Source organism: Anolis carolinensis, chromosome 3, assembly GCF_035594765.1.
Source record: "Anolis carolinensis isolate JA03-04 chromosome 3, rAnoCar3.1.pri, whole genome shotgun sequence".
Taxonomy (NCBI): Eukaryota; Metazoa; Chordata; class Lepidosauria; order Squamata; family Dactyloidae; genus Anolis; species Anolis carolinensis.
Window position 1 is genome coordinate 234179129 of NC_085843.1, and position 24597 is coordinate 234203725.

The 24597-nt window shown below is 43.2% G+C and overlaps 2 protein-coding genes across 3 annotated transcripts; one reads left to right on the forward strand and one right to left on the reverse strand.

Annotated features, from left to right (window-relative positions):
- Positions 1 to 1135: 1135 nt before the first annotated feature.
- On the reverse strand, positions 1136 to 8970 carry avpi1 (arginine vasopressin induced 1). The gene is made up of 3 exons (XM_062976359.1): positions 8714 to 8970; positions 4069 to 4429; positions 1136 to 1602 (listed from the first exon to the last, which is right to left on the reverse strand). The coding sequence occupies exons 2-3, from the start codon at positions 4389 to 4391 to the stop codon at positions 1446 to 1448; spliced, it is 480 nt and encodes a 159-aa protein (XP_062832429.1). The 5' UTR covers positions 4392 to 4429; positions 8714 to 8970; the 3' UTR covers positions 1136 to 1445.
- Positions 8971 to 17734: 8764 nt separating this feature from the next.
- marveld1 (MARVEL domain containing 1) lies at positions 17735 to 24597 on the forward strand. 2 transcript variants are annotated; one of them, XM_062976358.1, is made up of 3 exons: positions 17735 to 22443; positions 22867 to 22905; positions 23970 to 24597. In XM_062976358.1, exon 1 carries the CDS (start codon positions 17916 to 17918, stop codon positions 18441 to 18443), a length of 528 nt encoding a protein of 175 aa, XP_062832428.1. In that variant the 5' UTR covers positions 17735 to 17915; the 3' UTR covers positions 18444 to 22443; positions 22867 to 22905; positions 23970 to 24597. The 2 variants fall into 2 exon arrangements, with proteins under 2 accessions (XP_062832428.1, XP_062832427.1); XM_062976357.1 differs by lacking the exon at positions 22867 to 22905.

Sequence of the window (24597 nt, forward strand, 5' to 3'; positions counted from 1 at the left end):
TTCCTCCTTGTTTTATTTGTATTGTAAGTGTAATCAGGGAAGCTGGCAGTGCCAGAGGATGGCTGCTGGTAGACAAACCACTTTCTTTTTTTGTTTTTATAGCTTTTAGGAGATCATATATTCTTAATCTATGAGAAGCAATATTTAACACAGTGTTTACAATTGTTTTGGCCTATTCACATTTCTGTTCTAGCAACATTAAATATATACAATTAGTGAAAAGTTGCTGAAGTTTGACGCCAATTATGTAGCTGGTTTCGTTAGATCGTACTGTTGTGAGTGGGAGCTACTGCAGCTAGGATGACTGTGTGGAGTTTTTTTCTCATACTCGTTTGAAAAGACTGGTACAATTTGTTCTTTTTGCCTTTTCTCAGAAGCCTTTCAAATTTTCAGTCTTCAGAAATGTTGATGAAATTCTCTATGTAGAAGTGGATACTAGACTGATTTCTTGACAACCAAAAGCTGTTGTCTTTAGCAGTGCCTCGATCTATGACAGTAAGAAAACATCGCCTGCCAAATCAGTCAGATCTTGAAAGTGACAGAGCATCTATCTCACTTTCATCTTATTGCTGTCTTATTCACAGATAAGAATGACCCTGCAATGGTAGGGTGCAATTTGTGTCATTAGTGTAACAGAAGGTGAGTGCAACATGTGACTAAGCATTCCATCTCGTGCATTTTCTCTATATCTTGGGAGAAATGGACTTGCAACCTCAAATTGATATTTTCAGATTCAATTTGTTGTGTGCCTTCAAGTTCTTTTTTCACTTATAGTAACCCCGTCATGCTTTTTTTTTTGGCCTGATTTGTTCAGGGAATGAGGTGCTTTTGCCTTCCTCTGAGGCAGAGAGTGTGTGGCTTGCCCAAGGTTTACCCAGTGGGTTCCCATGGTTAAGTAAGGATTCAAACCCTGACCCTAAGAGTCATAAGTCCAACATTCAAACCATTATACCATGCTGGCTTTTCAGATAGGGGTCTGCAATATGGAGTGCAGATGGCTGTAGCTCTGTTTAGATCTAGACTGTGTTAACAGACTTTGGTAGATATGGCCTTGGGTTACACAGATGTGCTGGAAAATATAGTTCTTATATTCATAAAAAATAGCTTCAGAAAAGTAATACATATACTATATATATATATATATATATAAGCTTTATTACACATGATTATTTGCAGTCAGTAGATGTAGTGTTTGTGCTTTAAGACAGCAAGCTGTGGTCAAGTCTGAATAACTAGAAGTGCTTGAGGCTGAGAGGGCTGAATTCAAGTTTCTCTGTTATGACAGTGAACCTGAAGCAGTAGAATTAATTTGTGCCAAAGATTCTCTTCCAGCTGGAGGTTATTAAAGAAACTGAAGTGTGTCTGTTGTCAGGTCCCCTGTGATTTCAGGTTTCTCCTGCCCCATATACTGACAATCATATGCCTTAGTGTGAGGTCCACGTTGCTCACCGGTGGAGGTGGTGGAGGTAGTCTGCAGCTCCCATTCCCCTCTTCTTCCTGTGCTGGGATACAGTGGAATGATCAGTTTGATCAGTGTCCTCTATCTCCTTACCATTACTGCTGTTCTCAATATCAGCACAAGATGGAGTATGGTCTTCGATCCTGCAAGAGAGCAAAGGCATCCAATTAAGAATACTGTTTTCTCCTCTGGAAAATCGGCTAAATAATACAAAGAATAAGTAGAAACCATTTTCTTAAACATCTAATTAGGGATGTAGGGGAAAAAGAGTTCACATTTGAAATTGCTCTTACATTCAACATTGTCTTATAGTTCAGGAAGAAACACTGATAGTTTCCTGTCACACTAAGGGTGCATCTATACTGTAGAATCAATGCAGTTTTAACTGCTATGGCTCAATACTGTGGAATTGTGGGGGTTATAGTTTGGTGACGCACTAACACTCTGGTAGGTAAGGTAAAGGTTTTCCTCTGACATGAAGTCCAGTCGTGACCTACTCTGGGGGTTGGTGCTCATCTCCATTTCTAAGCCGAAGAGCCGGCATTGTCCATAGACACCTCCAAGGTCATGTGGCCAGCATGACTGCATGGAGCGCCGTTACCTTCCTGCCGGAGCGGTATCTATTGATCTACTCACATTTGCATGTTTTCGAACTGCTAGGTTGGCAGGAGCTGGGGCTAACAGCGGGCACTTATTCCACTCCTGGGATTTGAACCTGGAACCTTTTGATCCGCAAGTTCAGCAGCTCAGCACTTTAATGCACTGTGCCACCAGGGGCCCCAGCATGTAGAGGAAGCTAAAGATCTTGTAAAACTGTAACTTCCACAATTCCATAGTATTGTTATGTCAGCTAAAGTGGTGTCAGACTGCACTAACTCTATAATATAGATGCACTCTGAATTTTAAGAAGTTACATTCTGCTGGCCTATATAAATTACGCAGATGAAGTCTACAGTAGAGTCTCACTTATCCAACATAAACAGGCCAGCAGAACGTTCAATAAGCAAAAATGTTGGATAATAAGAAGGGCTTAAGGAAAAGCCTATTAAACGTCAAATTGCATTATGATTTTACAAATTAAGCACCAAAACATCATGTTTTACAACAAGTCTGCCACTTATTTGGGAGTGTGACTGCACTTCTGTTGTTGTTGGGCATGTTGGCTCACTGTGCATTGCAGCCTAGAGAAGTCGCTGTGGATCTGGGTGGGAGGCAGACTGCATTGGATAACACAGAATGTTGGATAAGCGAATGTTGGATAAGTGAGACTACTGCATATACTTATTCTTCATAAATATATTCTGCTCTGTTAATCATTAGATGAAACCTGCTGACATAGGGGTGGCTGACTTATGGACATCCAGATGTTGTTGGACTATAGCTTATAATAATAATACTTTATTCTTGTATCCCGCCCCATCTCCCCGAGGGGACTTGGGACGGCTTGCATGGAGACTAGGCCCAGCAGTGTACAATAAAATACAATGGTAAAAAACAATTCCAAACACAGCAATTAATACATCAAAGTATAACATACAGCATCAATAATCTAAAAACATACTCAATGACCAAGAGCAACATAGTTGGCACTTCAATCTTCAAACTAGAGGGCGAGGGATAAAGTTAACATAGTGCAATATATTAGCATTACTAATGGCATGGGACAGCGATAAAGTGCAGGATGCTGGGATATAGATAACGGTAAGGGCTCACTCTAAATGATCTTAATCAAAGGTGGCTTGAAAAAACCAGGTTTTCACATCTTTCTTGAAGGAAGTCAGTGTAGACGCTAGTCTAATTTCCATTATTCCTTACATTGCTGTATTAGTTGGAATTGATCCAGATGTTGCCTGAAGTTGTAGATTATATATAGGCATTATAGTTGAGATTGCTCCAAAATATAAGTTGATGAAAGAACCAGCACTTAAAATTTCAGAAATACAGCACACCTATGAAATGTGAACTGGAATAAAAACAGCATGGTCATTTGTGTTTCCTGAAGTCGAGAATTTCAAATGTATGGCATTGAAAATATCGTGCTGGTTTGGACAGGACTGTATGGGGGCACGCAGTCCTCCAGATAATGTGGCCTTGTTGTTTATGGTTTTATAAAGGCTGGAAATACCACTGTGGATAGGGCTCGGAGGTTAAACAGGCAAGATATCTGGGGCAGTATCGTGGTTAAAGGTTTCCAATTTTCACAAGTGTTCTGTCTGCCACAAAATAGCATTTTCTGAATATTTTTAAGGGAGCTTTGGCAAATCTATCTGAGTATTCCTTGCTTAAGAAAACCCTACGAAATCCCTGCTGCCACCAAACATCAACAGATATAATGAAGGCCATACACACTCCCACCTAGAATGTATTCTGGTAGTTTATTATGGGATGTTAGGTGCAAAGTTAAAAGAATATGGCTCGGCAGGAGATGGATTAGTCTAAAACACATGCACGCTTTGAGTGCGTAAAAATATGTAAATATGTGCATTTACACACAGACATGAGTGGTCCCTGGCCACATGGCAACACCAAAACACAGGCTTTAGGATGCAAAAGGAATCTGCAAATTTGTACTTTAAAAGCAGCATGATATTATTGAAGCAGAAACATACCTTAAGCGACTGAAATGCTGTAGTTCTAGGAGTCTGGTGGCGCTGCCCTTTTCTGAAGGAGGCCTGTGGTGGGACTGCAGCCTCCGTTTCCTCTGCCTTCTGTGGAGTTGTTGCAAAGCCTGAGTAATGCACCGGTTCTCTGCACATTGCCAGATCAGCTGAGCTCGCTCTTCTGCTTTTGCATCCCCACTGCTGTGGAAGAGGCGGCGCAGCTGCCATAAATCCACCCCCTGAAAGATGTTGGCAGACGCTCTCTTGCGAGTACAAGATTTGGGGGTCGGATGCTGTGGCAAGTCACACACTATAGAGGCCGGCGTACCCATGGTGCGAGGTTCCCTCCACGCTGGGACTGGAGGTAGTTCTGCGGAAGAGAAGAAAAAAGGTCAAGTGAAGCAGTGAACGAGGAACCAATGTTGCAAATAGTTCCTCTGCCATTCCTTTGATCTTTCCACCTTCACCTCTAATTGCCCCACTGAAAGTGGAATCACAGAATCATAGACCACAAGGGCCATCTAGTCCAACCCCCGCCTTGCAGGAACACATAATCAAGGCACCCCCGACAGATGGCCATCCAGTCTTTGCTTAAAAACTTCCAGAGACTCCACCGCCACTGCCAAACAGCTCTTACCATTAGGAAGTTCTTCTTAATGCTTAGATGGAATCTTATCTCCTAAAACTTGATGCATTGTTCTGTGTTATTAATATTATTATTATTTATTCATTTCTATTCCACTTTTCTCCCGTGGGTGGGATTCAAAGCAGCATACAACATATAAAATTCATGCAAATACATCCAACCACAATACATAATCAGTTAAAACATCATATCCCGATATAAAAACCCAATTAACATATCTAATAAAACAGTTTAATCTCCAGAGCAGCAGAAAACAAGCTTGCCCCCACTTCCATGTGACATCTTTCAAGTATTTAAACATAGCTATCATGTCCCTTCTTTTCTCCAAACTAAACATACCGAGCTTCCTACGCTGCTCCTTTTGGTTATTTTGGTTTTCCTCCTGACAAATTCTAGCTTGTCAATATTCTTGAATTTGACACAGTATTCCAGATGATGGACACCACATTATAATTGCACAGCCTTACCCATTAAAAGAACCTGGTCAGACTGATAACATCATGAATTATATAATTCCTAATATCACGGGTGGCACCTGGTGGCGCAGTGGGTTAAACCCTTGCGCCGACAAGACTGCTGACCGAAAGGTCAGTGGTTCAAATATGGGGAGTGGGGTGAGCTCCCATCTGTCAGCTCCAGTTTCCCATGCGGGGACATAAGAGAAATCTCCCACAAGATAGTAAAACATCCGGGAGTACCCTGGGTAACATCCTTGCAGACAGCCAATTCTCTCACAGCAGAAGCGACTTGTCGTTTCTCAAGTTGCTCCTGACACGGAAAAAAACGCTTGTTTGTGAGACCAGGGATGGACAGCTGTGTCCATGCATGTCTTTGGGGTTATGGGAGGTCAGGTGACAGCTTCTGTCAAGCACAGCCAATTATAAGGAATTACTATATATACTCATGTATAAATTGATCCCATATAAATCAAGACCAGGTTTGGGGGCCAAAATTATGGATTATGCTACAACCCGTGGACAAGTTAAAGATAATTAATTCAGCAGAGAGAGGAAAGCACTAATGCAGACTCAGGGGTCACCCACCTCTGGCCACTTCTCTGCCCAGAAGTGATACCACAATGGAGAGAGTAGAGGGGGATCAGTGCATCTTTTAGGTTCTCCTGGGATGGAATATGCTCTTGTCTTTTGCCACTCTATTCAGAGAATGAAATAGCTCATTCTTAAAAAAAAAGTGTTAATGTACAGTACAGTATTCACATTCACCCATGGATAAGTCAACCCACATTTTAGGGTTCATCTTTTGGCAAAAAAATTCTAGACTAATACATGAATATATAGGGCACGTGAGTTTTAGTTCAAAAATATAGGAGAAACATTTGCTTGTAACTCCCAGCAGCCCTAGGTAGCTGATGTAAGGACGAGGAATCTTAGCTTGGGAGCACCAGTAGGGCCACAGATTGTGCACAACTGCTGTCAGTAATTAAATGTAGCACACCATGTGCTGAGCTCAGCTTGCTGCAACTGATGGCAGCGGTGGTGCAATGTGTTTGTAGGCACCAGGTTGTCAGGAAGTCAGGCCACTGCTTGCCAAGCGCAGATGTGTTTCATCCAATAGGAGGCAGGAGGTACCTGAAAACAGCTGCAGGCCATAAAGGAGACGGTTGGCCCTGCCCTGCATGTATGTTCTACCCAAGTTTGGCAGAATGCCTAGGGTGGAGCAATAATGGGGCAACAACAGATCACAGACCTGCACTCAGAAACCTACCTGGGCTTAGGCTCCTTTTATCTCATTTTAGGCAAGTCTTTATGCTTAGCCAGGCAACACTGAGGATGGAACAAACTTGTTTTCTGCAGTACCAGAGATGAGGACATGGAACAATGAGTTCAAATTGCAGGAAAAGAGATTCCACCTAAACATTGGGAAGAAATTTCATTCGGCAATGGAATATGCTGCCTGGAAGTGTGGTGGAGTCTCCTTCTCTGGAGATGTTTATACACAGACTGGATGGCCAACTCTCAGAAGTGCTTTGATTGTCAGTTCCTGCATGGTAAAAACGGGTTGGACTGGATGGCCTTGAGTCTCTTCCAACTCTATGATTCTATGAACAGGGTTGCTGTGGGTTTTCTGGACTGTATGCTCATGTTCCAGAAGCATTTTCTCCATACATTTCACCCACATCTATGGCAGACATCCTCAGAGGTTGTGAGGTATATTGGAAACTAGGTCAGTGGGGTTTATATCTCTCTGTAAGGTCCAGGGTGGGAGAAAGAGCTCTTGTTTGTTGGAGGCAAGTGTGAATGTTGTAATTAACCACCTTGATTAACATTGAAAAGCCTTGCAGCTTCAAGGCCTGGCTGATTCCCGCCTGGGGGAATCCTTTGTTGGGAAGTGTTAAATGGCCCTGATTTTTCATGTCTAGAATTCCCGTTTTCAGAATGGTGTTTTTTGTTTACTGTCCTGATTTTAGAGTTTTTTTTAATACTGGTAGCCAGATTATGTTCATTTTCATGGTTTTCTCCTTTCTGTTGAAATTGTCCACATGCTTGTGGATTTCAGTAGCTTCTCTGTGTAGTCTGACATGGTGGTTGTTAGAGTTGTCCAGCATTTCTGTGTTCTCAAATAATATGCTGTGTCCAGGTTGGTTCATCAAGTGCTCTGTTATGGCTGACTTCTCTGGTTGAAGGAGTCTGCAGTACCTTCTCAACAAAGAATTCCCTCAGGGAGTAAGCAGCATTCACAACTGCAACATTCACACTTGCCTCAGACAGACAAGAGTTCTTTCTCCCACAGATATATAAACCCCACTTGACTAGTATCCAAGAGACCTCACACCTTTGAGGATGCCTGCCATAGGTTTGGGTGAAACGTCAGGAGAGAATGCTTCTGGAACATGGCCATGTAGCCTGGAAATCTCCAGGTTCGTTCATCAAGTGCTCTGCTATGGCTGACTTTTCTGGTTGCACTAGTCTGCAGTGCCTGTCAAGTTCCTTGATTCTTGTTTGGGCAATGTTGCATTTGGTGGTCCCTATGTAGACTTGTCTACAGCTGAATGGTATAGGGTAGACTCCTGCAGAGGTGTCCTTTCAATGCTAATCAAGGTGGCCAATTAAAACATTCATACTTTTCAGAGAACAATTCTCTGAAAACAGAGAATTCCAACATGAAACAATAAGGGCAAGCTAACACCTCCCAACAAAGGATTCTCCTAGGCAGGAATCAGCCAGGCCTTGATGATGCAAGGTTTTTCAATGCTAATCAAGGTGATTAATTGCAACATTCACACCTGCCTCCAACAGACAGAGTTCTTTCTCCCACCTGGACCTTCCACTCAACTTGCTTAGTTTCCAACATCTCACAACCTCTGAGAATGCCTGCCACAGATGCAGGCAAAACGTCAGGAGAGAATACTTCTGGAGTATAGCCATACAGCCCGGAAAACTCACAGCAACCCAGTGATTCCGTCCATGAAAGCTTTCGACAACATATTAAATAGGTTATTGACATCTGGCCAAGCTTACCTCCTCTCTGAGCAGTTGGGAATTTCAGGGAGGATGCCAAAGTCATAAACAGGAAGCAATCCAACGACAGGAGTTGCCTCTAATAACACTCCCTCCGCCCACCGAGAATTCCCTCCCTAGGTGCGTCCAGGGGAGCATCTACACTGTAGAATTAATACAGTTTGACACCACTTTAACTGCCATGGCTCAATGCTATGGAATCCTGTGCAGTTTGTTGGCAGAGAGGGTAAAGATCTTGTGAAACGACAACTCCCACGAGGCAGAACAGCTAAGGTGGTGTCAAACTGTATTAATTCTACAGTGTAGGCAAACTTGGTCCCTCCAAGTGTTTTGGACTTCAACTCCCACCGTTCCTCACAGCCTCAGGCCCTTTCCTTTTCTCCCTCAGCCGCTTAAGCGGCTGAGGGAGAAAAGGAAACGGCCTGAGGCTGTGAGGAACGGTGGGAGTTGAAGTCCAAAACACCTCGAGGGCCCAAGTTTGCCCATGCCTGGCGTAGATGAACCGAGACCATGAGCCGATTTCACAGACCTGGAGGCCGCTCTCCTGCCTGTGCCAGCCAGGGCTCGCCCCGCGCTTCCCGGAGACCCTCCAGGGCGGGCTCTTTGCGGAGCTCCGCGGCCACTGTCGCCTTTCCTTGAGCCGATCCCGTTCATTCGCTGGCTCGATCCAAAGACGGAGGCGCTTGTGTCCATTGAAGAGACCGGACACCTCGCATCCTAGCCAATCGGCTTCCTCCGAACGCCTTAACGCCAGCGTTCTAAATCCGAACTCCGAAGACAACCGGAGAACCAATCAGGTGAGGGCAAGGGGGCGGGGCTCCAATGTGCCTTGCGGTAACGCGTGGCAGGCTGGGCTCTTGACGTCAGCGGGAAGGGCGTTCACCAGCTAGGAGGAAGGGGGCGTGGCTTGCCCGGGTGGCTGGCTGCTTTCTCTGTCTGGCAGGGAAGGAGTGGCCCTGTGTTTATTACACGGTACTAGTTTGGGTACTTGAAAAGGGCCTTGTTTGTTTTTGGGTGTTAGGTAATAGCAGTTTGCTCATATATTAGGCTATGTTTTAGGAAAAAAACTCAGTCTTTGCTGGGTTGTTGTGCATTTTCTGGGCTGTATGGCCATGTTCCAGAAGCATTCTCTCCTGACGTTTCGCCTACATCTCTGGCAGGCATCCTCAGTGGTTGGAAAACTATACAAGGGAGGTTTATATATATGTGGAAGCTCCAGGTTAGGAGGAAGAACTCTTGTCTGTTGGGAGGCCAGTATGAGTGTTGTAATTAATCACCTTGATTAGCATTAATGGCCTTGCAAGCTTCATTCCTGCCTGGGGGAATGCTTTGTTCTGAGATGTTAGCTGCCCCTGATTGATTCATGTCTGCAATTCCTCTATTTTCAGAGTGTTGTTCTTTATTTGCTGTCCTGATTTTAGAGTTTTTAAAATACAGTAGAGTCTCACTTATCCAACATAAACGGGCCGGCAGAACGTTGGATAAGCGTATGTGTTGGATAATAAGGAGGGATTAAGGAAAAGCCTATTAAACATCAAATTAGGTTATGATTTTACAAATTAAGCACCAAAACATCATGTTATAAAACAAATTTGACAGAAAAAGTAGTTCAATACGCAGTAATGCTATGTAGTAATTACTGTATTTATGAATTTGGCACCAAAATATCACGATGTATTGAAAACATTGACTACAAAAATGTGTTGGATAATCCAGAACGTTGGATAAGTGAGACACTACTGTACTGGTAGCCAGATTTTGTTCATTTTCATGGTTTCCTCCTTTCTGTTGAAATTGTCCACGTGTTTGTGGATTTGAATGGCTTCTCTGTGTAGTGTGACATGGTGGTTGTTAGAGTGGTCCAGCATTTCTGTGTTCTCAAATATACTGTGTCCAGGTTGGTTCATCGAGTGCTCTGCTATGGCTGACTTCTCTGGCTGAGTTATGTCTGCAGTGCCTTTCATGTTCCTTGAGTCATGTTTGAGCAATGCTGCCTTTGGTGGTCCCTATGTAGACTTGTCCACAGGTGCATGGTATACGGTCGACTCCTGCAGAGGTGAGAGGATCCCTCTTGTCTTTCGCAGAATGTAGTATTTGTCTGTAGTTTGTAGGTTGTGCTTCTTCATCAGCTTCTCTGTGCGGTCAGTGGTTCTCTTGATGTATGTTAAGAACACTTTTCCTCTGGGTGGATCTTTGTCTTTACTCTCATAGCTTGTTCTCTGCTTTTGTTTTTTATGAATACAGTACTCCTATAAGAAAATGCATAAGGATGTGAGTGAATTACAGTTCCCAAAAATCTTGGCTCAAAACTCCCCCAGTATTCACAGTTGGCCATATTGGGTCTGTGTGCCAAGTTTGGTCCAGACCAGTCATTTGCTGGGTCCAGTGTTCTCTGAATACAGGTGAACTACACTCCCAGATTTCCAGGGCAATCACCCCAAAACCATGCCAGTATTCACAACGTCTTCTAACTCCCAACACTGGCTTCTGCACTCTAGTGGACTCAAGCCTCAATGTCTTCTAACTCTTAACACTGGCTTAGCACTCTAACACACTCAAGCCTCAACTGTCAATTCTAACTGTCTTCCTTTCAAAATGCATTCTAAATGGTCACATGATCTGCAGCCCCTCCCACTGCTTCAAGTACATAGAGCTAAGAAAACTGCAAACCAAAGAAGACATAGTAAAGGAAAAGGATTTCCCTTGATGTTAAGTCTAGTTGTGTCCGACTCTGGGGTGTGGTGCTCATCTCCATTTCTAAGCTGAAGAGCCGGCGTTGTCCATGGACACTTCCAAGATCATGTGGCCGGCATGACTGCATGGCATGCTGTTACCTTCCTACCTATTTATCTACTCACATTTGCATGTTTTCGAACTGCTAGGTTGGCAAAAGCTGAGGTTAACAGCAGGAGCTTACCCCGCTCCATGGATTTGAACTGCTGACCTTTTGGTCAACATTTTCAGCAACTCAGCGGTTTCACCCGCTGCACCATCGGGGGCATACACTTCAAGAAATAAACCAACACATTATAAAATGGACAAAATATCAGATTGAGGAGGCTTGAGAAGGTTGCTATCTTCAACAATCAATGCAATTTGGCACCACCTTAATCACCATGGCTCAATGGTATAGAACCCTAGGAGTTGTAGTTTTACAAGGTCTTCTTTGTCAAATAGTGTGGGTGCCTCACCAAACTGCTGGTGCCTCACCAAACTGGTTCCATAGCGTTGAGCCATGACAGTTTAAAGTGGTATTAAACTGCATTAATTCTGCAGTGTAGATGCAAATTTAGTGAGACCTCATAAGGTGGAGCAACACATACACACACACACATATATATATATAACTTTGGCACACAGACTTTTGCCTCACTTTGGTGTGAGCGGATCCTTTATAGAAAAGAAGTCTGCCTACTGTAACTAGATCTGAATTAGGGCTGCCAAAATGAAAGCTAGAGAATCTCCTTGTGCTTTTAATGGTTACTTCAACCTGGGAACAGTGGTGACACTGGGTGACACCCTTAGAGGTGATGATACCAAAATGACTTATCTATAAGATTTTTCTGGAGTGTTTCAACAGAAAAGTATTTCTTTGAAAAGATGTCCATGTAGTCAGATACAACCACCAAGACATTTTTCATCAGCTCTGCTTACAAGTACTGTATCAGTACACCCCCAAGGCTAAAACACTGTGCTAGTTTGTTTTTTGAGTCTTCTAATAATGTGCATGCACTCTAGTCAGAACGGTCATTATAATCCAATTACAGTTATGCTTTGAACCACATGGTTTTGTCTAAACAGGCTACAAGCACACACCATGTTTTTTGTTGCTACAGTTTGCTACAGCAGGGCTGACGAAAATGCTTTCGTGGTTGCATCTGATTACATGGATATCTTTACAAAGAAATACTTTTCTACTGAAACACTGCAGAAAATCACAGATTTTGTAAACTTTTCTGGTATCTTAACAACCAGATTGTGGTCTGGTCTGGATGGAGGTTAATAGAGCTGACACCATGAGTTATCACACCAAGTGATACCAGCCTTAGTGATGTTACTATGGGAAGACCATATTCCAATGGCTTGACTTGGAGGTCTCCCATTCCTAAGATCACCATAAATAAGTCGACTTGATGGCACTTAACAGAACAGCAAAGATATGGGCAATCGATCAGGGTTTGTTTATTATCTAGTTGCATAGCAAGCTGCCTCCGCTTAAGTCCCCTTTTCTATGCGAGCATCAAAGATACAGGAACCCCCTCCACTTTTCACTCTGGCAAAACCCTGCCCACTGTTTCCTATTTTGCTAGAAATTGCTAGTTTAGTCATGCCACCATGCTTTGTTTTTCAGTCTTGCATGTTCATACCTGTTTGTAAAAGAGATTGGTCTGATCAGGGCAGAATAGTCTTTATAGCAAGCTTGTGGAGAGCCACACAGCACTTGCAGGGCCCTTCCACGCTATGCTTTATAGTGCTATTATTTGGCTTCAACTGCCATGACAACATTGTATGGAATGCTTGGATTAGGGAGGAGAAGTAAGACCTCTTATTTGCAAAGAAGTTGTTGCTGTTGTTGTGTGTCTTTCAAGTCAGTGTAAGGTCACCCAAAGGTGAACCTGCATATAATGGGATTTCAGGAGGCTGAGAATGTGTGACTTGCTCAATGGCACCTAGTGGGTTTTCACGGCTGAACTGGGATTTAAACTCTACTACCCAGGATCATAGCCCAACGCTCAATTCACTATTCTATTCTGCCTCACAGAAAACTCTTAGGTAAAGGTAAAGGTTTTCCCCTGACGATAAGTCCAGTCGTGACCGACTCTGTGGGTTGGTGCTCATCTCCATTTCTAAGCCGAAGAGCCGGCATTGTCCATAGACACCTCCAAGGTCATGTGGCTGGCATGACTGCATGGAGCGCCGTTACCTTCCTGCCGGAGCGGTACCTATTGATCTACTCACATTTGCATGTTTTCGAACTGCTAGGTTGGCAGGAGCTGGGGCTAACAGTGGGCGCTCATTCCGCTCCAGGATTTGAACCTGGCGTCTTTTGGTCCGCAAGTTCAGCAGCTCAACGCTTTAACGCACTGTGCCACCAGGGGCCCCTTAGGCCTCCCTAAATGGTACCCCAGAATCTGCAAGATGCAGCCATCATAGTTAAAGTGGAATACTAGCACTATAACAATGTAATATGATTCGAACATATGTAAAAAGGCCAGTGAAGAAGGAAGACATGAGACTGGCAGCTCCCTCCTGCATGCCAGGAAACCAAAAGTTAAGCAGAGCCCTCAGGCAGAAATTCTTGGCATGATGTTGTTTGGAAAAGCAGAAAGAGTGGCATCAAATTTATCTTGTCTTTCTAGTCTCCAAAAAGAGATCCAATTTGTGTTCTTTGCCACAGAAAATACAGTAATGTTTCACAGTGTTCATATTCTATCCATGGACAGACATACTTGTTCTTTTCAGAGCCCTCAAAGAGTGTCCTAGAACGGATAAAGTTTATTTATAATCAGTGAAAATTGTACAGAAGTAGATTCACCTTGTTGAAAGCTTCAGGAAACTTCAGTTTCTCAGTTTGTCACTCTGGCTGAAGCTATCATTAAATGTTTTTTCCAAAGTTCAATAAATAGACAACCTGCTCATTCTCCCATTGTGATTTAAAAACTTAAGAGTGCTTAATGGGAGTGTTAATGCTAACACTAGGAGCCCCTAGTGATGTAATGGGTTAAACCCTCGTGCCGGCAGGAATGATGACTTGAAGGTTGGATTGCTGTTTGAATCCAGCCCGATGAGAGCGTTCCTGACATGAATTTTTTTTTTTCATAATGGACTGGGTATATATTTTATACAAATTTCTTCTGCACTCATGTAGAAAAAATGGTCATGACTGAGGAAGCTCCATGAAAATTAATGCCATGCAGCACATAGGGAATTTGTTGTTCACATGATCTTATGAAAGCCGGGAAGTCTGTCAACTTCAGAATTAGAATGATTTCAATAAAGGGTCCTTGTATTTTTGAGTGGAAAATCACCCCCCCCCCATTACTTTGGTGGAGAACAGGCTGGAATGATACTAAATAACTACTGGCCTATTTCCAGTCTCCTCTTTCTGGGCAAGGTTCTGGAGCGGGTGGTGGCCTCTCAACTCCAAGGCTTCTTGGATGAAGCCAATTATCTTGATCCTTTGCAGTCTGGTTTAAGGCCTCATCACAGAACAGCTTTGGTCACCTTGGTGGATGGCCTCTGCAGAGAACTGGACGGGGAGTATGTCCCTGCTAGTTCTCTTGGATCTCTCAGTGGCTTTTGATACAATTGATCATGATATCTTTCTGGGTCGGCTCTCCAGAATTGGGGCATTGCTTTGCAGTGGCTTCGCTCCTTCATGGAGGACCCTTTCTAGATGGTGATGCTGGGGGACACTTGCTCGGACCTCTGTCCATTGACCTGTGGGGTCCCCAAGTTCTATTCTGTCCCCCATGTTCTTTAATATCTACATGAAACCACTGGGTGAGGTCATCTGGAGTTTTGGAGTTGGATGCCATTTCCACACAGATGACACACAACTCTTTTTCACCCAAATCCAAGGAAGCTCCTTGGATCCTAGACTAGTGTCTGACAGCAGCAATGGACTGGATGAGGGCTAATAAGTTGAAGCTCAGTCCAGACAAGACAGAAGCCCTCCTGGTCAGTCGTGGGGTTGATCGGGGTATAGGGTGGCAATGTACTCAACGGGGTTATATTCCCCCTGAGAATACAGGTCCGCAGTCTGGAGGTCCTCCTGGATTCAGCGTTGATGCTTAAAACTCAGGTGTCGACAGTTGCCGGGAGGGTCTTTGCACAGCTGAAGCTTGTGTGTCAGCTGCGACCGTACCTCGAAAAGCCTGACTTGGCCATGGTGGTCCATGCCTTAGTTACATCTAGAATGGATTACTGCAATGCACTCTACATGGGGTTGCCTTTGAAAATGGCTCAGAAACTACAATTGGTGCAAAGATTAGCAGCCAGATTACTAATTGGGGCTGACTTTAGGGAGCATACTATGCTCCTATCGAAATAGCTCCACTGGCTGCCAACAAGTTTCCAGGCCCAATTCAAAGTGCAGGTTATTACCTACAAAGCCCTATACGGTTTGGGTCCAACCTATCTTCTTGACTGCATCTCCCCCTATGAACTGGCATAGGCTCTAAGATCTGCTGGGGAGGCTCTTCCGTCTCGAGTGTGGATGGTGGGGACGAGAGAGAGGGCTTTCTCGGTGGTGGCCCCCGGCTTTGGAACACCCTCCCCTGGGAATTTAGGCAAGTCCCCACACTACAGTACTTTAGAAAAGAATCAAAAACATGGCTGTTTCAGCAGGCTTTTCACACTGTTAGACAACTGCCAACCTAATTGCCATTAGAATTACATTGTTTAAGGTAATACAGCTGCTGAACCGTTGTATGGATCTTTTAAATAGAGATATATTTTACTGCCTCTATTTAATTGAAGTTCCTTTTATTAATTTTATATGTTGGTTTTTATCTATCTACTGTACTACAGTCTCCCTGCCTGAGCTAGGGGGGGTGGTCTCGGGCCTGGCGTTGGAGTCCCAGCGGCTTATTGTGCTGGGGGACTTCAATGTCCATGCTGAGACCATCCTTACGGGAGTGACTCAGGACTTCATGGCCACCATGGCAACCATGGGGTTGTCCCAACTGGTATCTGGTCCCACCCACAGAGCGGGGCACACACTTGACTTGGTTTTCTGCCAAGGATGGGAGGAAGGTGGCAGTGTGGAGGAGCTGAACGTCGCTCCGTTGCCATGGACCGACCATCACCTGATCAGGTTTAGGCTTACTGCGCCCCCTAACCTCCATAGGGGTGGAGGACCTATTAAAATGGTCCGCCCCAGGAGGCTTACGGCTCTTGGGGAGTTTCCCCGCCACCTCAGTTGGTCTTTCTCTGGAATGGGGAGGTGACTAGGGCAATAGACACGATCTCTCCAGAACGTCCCCTCTCAAGTACCCGAGCTAAACCAGCTCCTTGGTTCACCGAGGAGTTGGCAGTAATGAAGCGAAAGAAGAGGGAAGTAGAGTGCATGTGGCATTTGGAGTGGAACGAATCAAACCGAACACAGCTATGCTCTTATCTAAGGACATATGTCGCAGTAATAGATGCTGCAAAGAACTCTTTCTTTGCAGCTAATATTGCGTCTGCAAAAAACCGTTCGGCGGAGCTGTTTCGGGTTGTCAGAGGTTTGTTAAATCCCGTATTTGTTAAATGCCGTATTATATTGTATATGTTATGGCACTATTGTGTATCATTGTGCCTATGGGAGATGAAGGCAGGGTATAAATAACGGATTATTATTATTATTAATCCCCATGAAGATGGGAACACACCAGATATGTCCTCCTTCCTATTCAGTTTCATGTCTGAAAAGGCCCTCAGAAAGATTTGTGTATCCAAAAAACTGACCAGACTCAAGTTCATAATTTAAAACAGTGTGGCTCAAAAGGGAAAGAAGAATGAGAAAATTCAGACACAGCTTAATGTGTTTCCTCAGTCTGGGATACAGCTAGGGAGAGGTGAGCCCAGGAAACTGGCTTACCAGGAGACGTTTTTCTCATTTCCCTTTTGTCTGATGGCATGGGGTTTTTGTGTGTGTGTCAGGAGCGACTTGAGAAACTGCAAGTTGCTTCTGGTGTGAGAGAATTAGCCATCTGCAAGGATGTTGCTCAGGGAACGCCCAAATGTATGATGTTTTTACCATTCTTGTGGGAGGATTCTCACATGGCGAGTTGGAGCTGACAGAGGGAGCTCACCCGTTCTCCTTGGATTCAAACTGCGGCACAAGAGTTTAACAATGATTAACAGATTACGATAACTTCTTTCAACTCAACACATTCTTTTCCCTCTCTGTTAGGCCAGAAGTGTGGGAAGAAATAAGACACTTTCTTCTTCAGACTATGAAGAGCTGATATGAGCTGTGATACTCAGATAATAGCAATGTGGAGCTCTCTTGCACTATTTTTATGTAGTGATATTGACTATGGTATCTGTTACTCCTGATTACCATAATTTGAAGTGATTATGTCCAGGCTTTTACACATTCCAACACACATGGCAGAGTGCACATTGGATCATAGCACCTTTAAGATGAACATGTTGTATTTGGCAAAAAGTTTCAAAGGCTACATCCCGTTTCACCAGAAAAACAATGTTACCTCAGTTTGCAGATTTGATACACAATCTTCACATTGAGGCAACATTCTGTGAATTGAACTCATTGCACTATAACACATAAGTGTTTGTGTCAAATAAATTCTGTTCTCCTCCAAACTGCCACAAAGGCAAAGTTTTGATTTGGGCAGTCAGTTGGCTCAAGCACCAGATTTCTCAGAGTGCGGCTGAGTAAATGGATGCATTGCTAAAGAAGGCAGCTCCGATCCTTTAGGAGTTCTCTCAGCTGGGATTGCAGGGGTGTGGAGGAGAGATGGAGTGAGTGAGCTCTCCAAAGAGGGGAAGGGAAAGAGAAACACCCAGAGAAGAGGAGGGGCAAAGGGGGTGTGGGGGGGGGGGGCAGGGAGGGGCAGACCCTGGAAGCTGAGAGGCCCCAGTGCAGGAAAGACCGTTAAACTGCAGATGTTTGGCAGCTGCAGGCAGAGGAAGTGCCTGAGAAGGAGGGGTGAGGATTGCTCGGCTGCGGAAGGCACAACAAGGGGGACTGGAGCAACCGGAGGCCCTGGAGTTACAGCATGGCTCTCCCACCACCCCCCTCCTCGCCACCACCCCCTTGCCCAGCATCTCGAGAGTCTCTGAGTTGCAACTGGGACTTTCTGCAAAGTCTGTTGGGAGTGCTGCGCATTATACAGCTGCTGTCAGGTGCTATCTGCTGGATGATTTTAGCAGCACACAAATATGAAGGTGCAACCTACTTTGCAGTCTTTGCGGCTGTTCTGGTGTGGCTGCTAACCTTGGTGATCTTTGGGCTCAGCCTGTTGGGCCGCTGGTCTCTCGTGCCAGTTCTGGGAACCCGGTGGCTCTTGACAAACATTGTGCATGACTTGTTGCTTGGAGTCATCCTTTTTACGGCTGCTGCAGGTATCATGGGGCATAAGACCCAGAGTTTCAGCTATTGCAACCTGCGAGGCTATACTAAGCCCTGCAGTTACGGTGCCTATGTGGCTGTGGCTGTTTTTGCCGGTGTCACTGCCTTCTTATACCTTCTTTCAGGACTCTACTGCCTGGCACGGCGTTTTCGGGGACACCTGGACATCAACTAAGAGATGTGAAAGAAAGATGAAGAGAGATGGACAGGCCCTTCTTCAGTCAGCCAGACAAGTCTCACACGTGTCACCTTCAAGATGAACATGCTTTATTTGGCCAAAGATTTCATCAGTTACATCCCATTTCATCAGATGGAACGAGATGTAGCCCACAGACTGTTCACTGTTGAAGACCCATCATTATCTTCCTGGTGGACAAACACCTCTCCTTGGTTTCTTCTGCACTGATGTTGCCTATAGGCAGTCTGACTCTCTTCATCAATGGATGAATAATACCTCCTTTCAGCATGCAGAAGCTACAAATGGTCTGTCCTTTGGTCTTCTTTATTTTTCCTTCAGTTTACAGGTGGGTCACTGGAAGCCTGGAAATATTTGGCCCAACCTGTGATTCCAACATATGCTAGAGAAAGTGATCCAGTTACAGCCATTATAAGAACAGATTTAATTTAGTTGGTAGTTCTTGTTCATGTTTTTACAGTATATACATAGGGTCTCATTCACTTTGATTCATTCAATTCAATTCATGCTCAGTAACCTTGAATGCTTTAGGGTTGCTTGTTGGATTTATTATTAATGTTTTAAAACTGAAAGGTTACTTTGCTAGAGAAAGTGACCCAGTGTTATTTACAGCCCTTATAAGAACAGATTTAATTTAGTTGGTAGTCCTTGTTCATGTTTTTACCGCATATACATAGGGTTCATTCAATTCAATTCATGCTCAGTAACCTTGAGTATTTGTACTTTAGGTTTCCTCATTGAATTTATTAATAATATTTTAAAATTGAAAGGTTCTTTTTTGAACTACAATGTCTGTAATTCCCAACAAGCATGAGTGTGTTGTGGGGACTCTGGGAAGTATCGTCCAAAATTATTGGGAAAACCAGGAATCTCCAAAATCTTTTGGAAGCGTGACCCTTTTGGAGATTAATTGGCATTCACACTATTTGGAATAATCATAACCTTTGGAAAGACCTGGCCTTGTTAGAGATCGTAACCTTTGTAAAGTATGATCTTCCTGAGAACAGTTAAAAACTTGCTTGAGTTAACCTTCTCCTTAGTGGTAAATATCCACTAGTATTCATGCATAGAGTTAAGGGAAAATACACACCAATATATGCACACAATATAGTCAGCAATCTCAACTTTATACATAACAAATAACTAGCATGGGAGGATTGTAGAAAGTTGCTATTTCAACAAAAATAACATTTCCAAAGCCTCTTAATATTCTTTCTTTCTATTTCAGCTTTAAAAACAAAAGTTTAAATGTCATTCCCAAAGGCTTCTGTTACTTTGTTTTTATTTTGTTCAATGGCACTTGATCAGATATTTATGACCTATTGTTTTTTAAACTTACAAATGTATATAAACCTGATATGAACATTATAGCTTTTATAGCATAGTATTACTCTAGTTACCAGTGTTTTATTGCTACAAATAGAGGTATAAAGGCTCATAAAATCATGGAGCTGGAAGAGACTCATGGGCCATTCAGTCCAATCCCCTGCCAAGAAGCAGAAACATTGCATTCAAAGCACCCCCGACAGATGGCCATCCAGCCTCTGCTTAAAAGCCTCCAAAGAAGGAGCTTCCACCACACTCTAGGGCAGAGAGTTCCACTGCTGAACAGCTCTCAAAGTGATGAAGTTCTTCCTAATATTCAGGTGGAATCTCCTTTTCTGTAATTTGAAGCCATTGTTTCCTGTCCTAGTCTCCAGGGCAGCAGAAAACAAGCTTGCTCCCTCCTCCCTATGACTTCTCCTCACATATTTATACATGGCTATCACGTCTCCTCTCAGTCTTCTCTTCTGCAGGCTAAACATGCCCAGCTCTTTAAGCCTGATGGGAACCTGAACTCTTGGAAGCTTTGACCTTGCATCCATAAATGTAATTTCTGGCATTGGAATAATAATTTTTTTTCTTACCTCCTCTAGCATGGAACAAGAGGAATATTGCTTTTTTGTTATTATTATTTAATAAATCCCAAACCTAAGGGCTAATGTTCGAAATGTTTGAAATGTTCAAAAGTTTACTTTTAGTCCCTAACATTTACTTAGTGTAAATGTTGATCACATTACACTATTTTATCATTTTTCATGACATTTTACAGGCGAGTTGTTTCATATAAGACTAAGCCATCTCACTAAATAGTAGGACATATTGGAGACATCTGCAGGGCACATACATGAACAAAAAAGAAAGAAATGGGAAGGATGGACATGATTATCAGTTAAGATGAGAATAGGAAGCTGCATGAATAAGAATCGGCATGTGTTACAGAAAAGGATCCATGTGGCTGTTTTTTTTCTTTTTTTCTTTTTTTCGTGTCAGGAGCAACTTGAGTTGCTTCTGGAGTGAGAGAATGTGGCTGGTGGTCTGTAGGCTTGGATCCAACCTTGATGTTGGCTGTCTTTAGGAAATTTGTTTGGACACTGATGTTTTGAAATTCATGCCCTCTGAATTTCCTAATATTTTCAGACTTCCAAAAATGCTCAAAATCAGATACTCAATGAAGAAACCCTTTCTCTAGTGAAGTATAGAGCTATATTTCACACTCTAGAACAGGCATGGGCAAACTTCGGCCCTCCAGGTGGTTTGGATTCCAACTCCCATATTTCCTAACAGCCGGTAGGTCCAAAACATATGCAGGGCTAAAGTTTGCCCTTGCCTGCTCTAGATTGTGGTCACACTTCCGTGGCCATGTAACTTTCTGATGTCATAGCAGAGGCATCCCTGGAAGAGATGCCTGCACAATTTCTTTCTGAGTTAGTTAAATAAATCCTACCCTGGGTGAAGCATATAGTTTTATGGCTCCAGAGCAGTAGGAGGGGAAGCTGTAGGCAAGAAAGAGCAAGTAGTTGCTAGGCCAACACATTCAGAAATGTAATAATAACTCAGAAAGCTGTCATTTGGTCTGAAATGGGTGGAGGTAGTCTTTGCCTCATAACAATGAACTAAAGTTACATTCTATAGAAAGGGTCAGGGTCTAGAGTGGCTGGATTATCAGCTTGAAAAATAGGATTCATTAGTATCTATATCATGACCCGAAGACATTTTGCTGACCAAAATGAAGAACAAAACGGCATTCCAAGTGTGGAATCTGAGCAAGCAGGTAGCTTAATATTGTTTTAGTGATGCAGTTAGCGCTTGCATCTTAGACCTTCAGGCTACATGTGAGACCAGCAGGTCAGTTTAAGGGTTCAAGAAAAGATTATCTATAAGAGAACATGGTTGATCAGGTGAGCTGATCCTTCCTACCATCTTCATTCTGTTTATAAGATCAGTCTTCTCTGTCTGTTACCACAGCAGCAAATTCTGCGGCTGGATTGCATGGTATCTAAGATATGATACCTATTGGCATTCTAACTTTGGAGCCGGGATCAATCAGCACAACCAGTTCATACCATATAAACTGAAAGCTTTGTCATTCCGATGGATTGTATTTTTGTACTGCCTGTTCTTGAAGGGGGGGAGTGCCTCTGTAATACAAATGTGCCTTTGGGGAGAAAATTCCATCCCCCCAAAAACCTTCTGTGGTTTGCCAAACTTCTGAGCAACTACCATGAACATTTCTAATGAAGATACTCCAGTTAACTTTTGTTAAGCCAATCATTTTCAAATTATAAGAGAGTTGTTTTTGTTGAGTCTCCATCTCCTCTCAACAAGGGATCAATTCCAGTAATACCACGTGGAAAGCCCTTTTCACTTGCCCTTGCCAAATGACTTAGTTTGGACTACAGGTTCCCAGGAGTCACCTCTGGACATTTGGAAAGTTTTGATTCTATCCTTAATCAAGCAGAGCTCTCAGCTATTTTTCATCTTCATTACTGTGCCATGCCAAGGCAGATGAATAGCCCCAGCGTGGGGCACAGAAGAACCTTTCTGTGCCAGAAATCCAGTTTTATTCTTGGATCAGCTGGAGTAGACTGTTTGACCTGGACAAATCACTGCTAAGACCTGTGCCTAAGAATTTCTGTGACGCCACGTTAACCCAGAGGTGAGAACCTTTATACTTTCAAATGGCGGTAGTACTATTTAAATGCCAGATTGGCAACAAATGGGAATCATGATCAATTTCAGGGAGGAATAAGAAATGTAGATAGCATACGCAGTTCTGCTGGTGGCTGGTAAGGACAATCTACAGCTCCTTTTGTTGTGCCAGATGTGGAATTGGCATATATGTACTACCAAAGCCAAAGTATTTCTGTGTAACCTTGGAGCTAGGGGGTTAATACTTCTATGGAACAGACCAAATGCTAGGCAGCTAGGAGGTGATGGAAAGAAAAGATGGGATGTCAACCTTCACAACAGAGTACAGGCTAGTTAATATAATGACAGATAGAAAGTAGGGTTGTGCTAATTTTGTTCATGGTTAAAAAAAAACGAAGGAATGTAAAAAAATGACATTTTAATATTGCAGCTTACAGCTGGGAGGTCCTGGAAGTTGTGGTCCAGAAAAGTAAGTTTTCCAAGCTCTGAAAAATAGTTTTTCCGAACAGGAGAGACAGTTTGCTGAAAACAAGGCTCTCCTTTGTTGGAGCTTTTTAAATCAAAAGCTGAATTGACATCTGTCAGAAATATGTTTTTTTTTGCCCTAATAAGGTATTTTTTTTTCTGTGTCAGGAGCAACTTGAGAAACTCCAAGTTGCTTCTGGTGTGAGAAAATTGGCCGTCTGCAAGGACGTTGCCCTGGGGACGCCCAAATGTTTTTGTTTTTACCATCCTTGTGGGAAGCTTCTCTCGTGTCCCCTATGGCGCTGGAGCTAATAGGGGAAGCTCATCTGCATTCTCCCCAGGTTGGATTCCTTTAGGTCAGCAACTCAACGATCAAGTCATCAGTCCTGCCAGCACAAGAGTTTAATCCACTGTGCCACCGGGGGCTCCGATAGGGTGTTGAATTAAATCTATGGAGATCCCTTCCAATTCTCAGATTTGAGTAGTGAAGCTGATGGTAGTCTACAGCTCTGGTCCAACTTACCTGTCCAAATGTATCTTCCTCGATAAACCAGTTTGTAGATTAAGATCTTATGGGGTGGTCCTGCTCTCGACCCCACTGGTCTCACAGGTACGGCTGGTGGGGACGAGGGACAGGGCCTTCTCGGTGGTGGTCCCATGGTTGTGGAACTCCCTCCTGAGTGAGATCAGGTTGGCCCTCTCCCTCCTGACCTTTAGGAGACAGCTAAAGATTTGGCTGTGGAACCAGGCATTTGGCCCATCATAGGAATATTTAAAGTTAAAGTTTAAGTTGAAAGTGCAGTGACCCAGGACTGTTTACAGACAATGGCTATGTCTTTGTGTGATATATGATGTTATTTTATGTGATGTGCTTAATAATGTTTAATGTTTTATTAGGGGAGGGTCAATTTTGATGTTTTATATTGTTTTTTCTCTCTCAAAGGAATTGAATTGTTGCTAACACTGTGAACCGCCCCAAGTCCCCTCAGGGATTGAGAATGGTGGTATATAAATACTGCAAATAATAGTTTATCAGTGGCATCAAAGACTGTCTTTTTCTCCTTATAGGTGATAAGGAAACTGTTCTGTTCAGCGTTCTGAGGCTGAGGAATCTTGATTTCCTAAAACTGTTTGATTCAAAACCAAGTGCTCAAGATCCATCAAACAGAGGAAGCTTCTGAGAAGAGATGCCTATTATATCATTTCTTCATGTCCCATCATTTTGTTTGGTAGAAGGAAGGTTTGTGTACATTTATATGGATTGCAACTTCTCTTATAGTTGCGTATGATCTTAAGCAAATATGATTTAAATGTATAGACAGCCATACTGAATATTTTGTGCCACAGTATGTTACTGCTGGAAACTGAGTGAAGGTCAGGGCTCTTTTGAGATAAACTAAGCCTATGGTCCTCAATTTTTGGTTCTGCAGATGTTTTGGACTTCAGCATGGCCAGTAGCTAGTATTTGGAAGCAGATATATCTAAACTATTTACTACTGTATATGATACAAGTTTAAATTATGAGGCTTTTCAAATTGTTCTTATAAAATTTGTCCCATGTTATCCTAATCCCATACCTCAGTGCCTGCACCAGAATCTAGTTTGGGCACGGCTCTACCCTAAAGATTACATTCCAGAGCATTACTTGTATTTTGTAGCTAATTCATCTTCTTAATAAAATTGTGTGAGGAACATA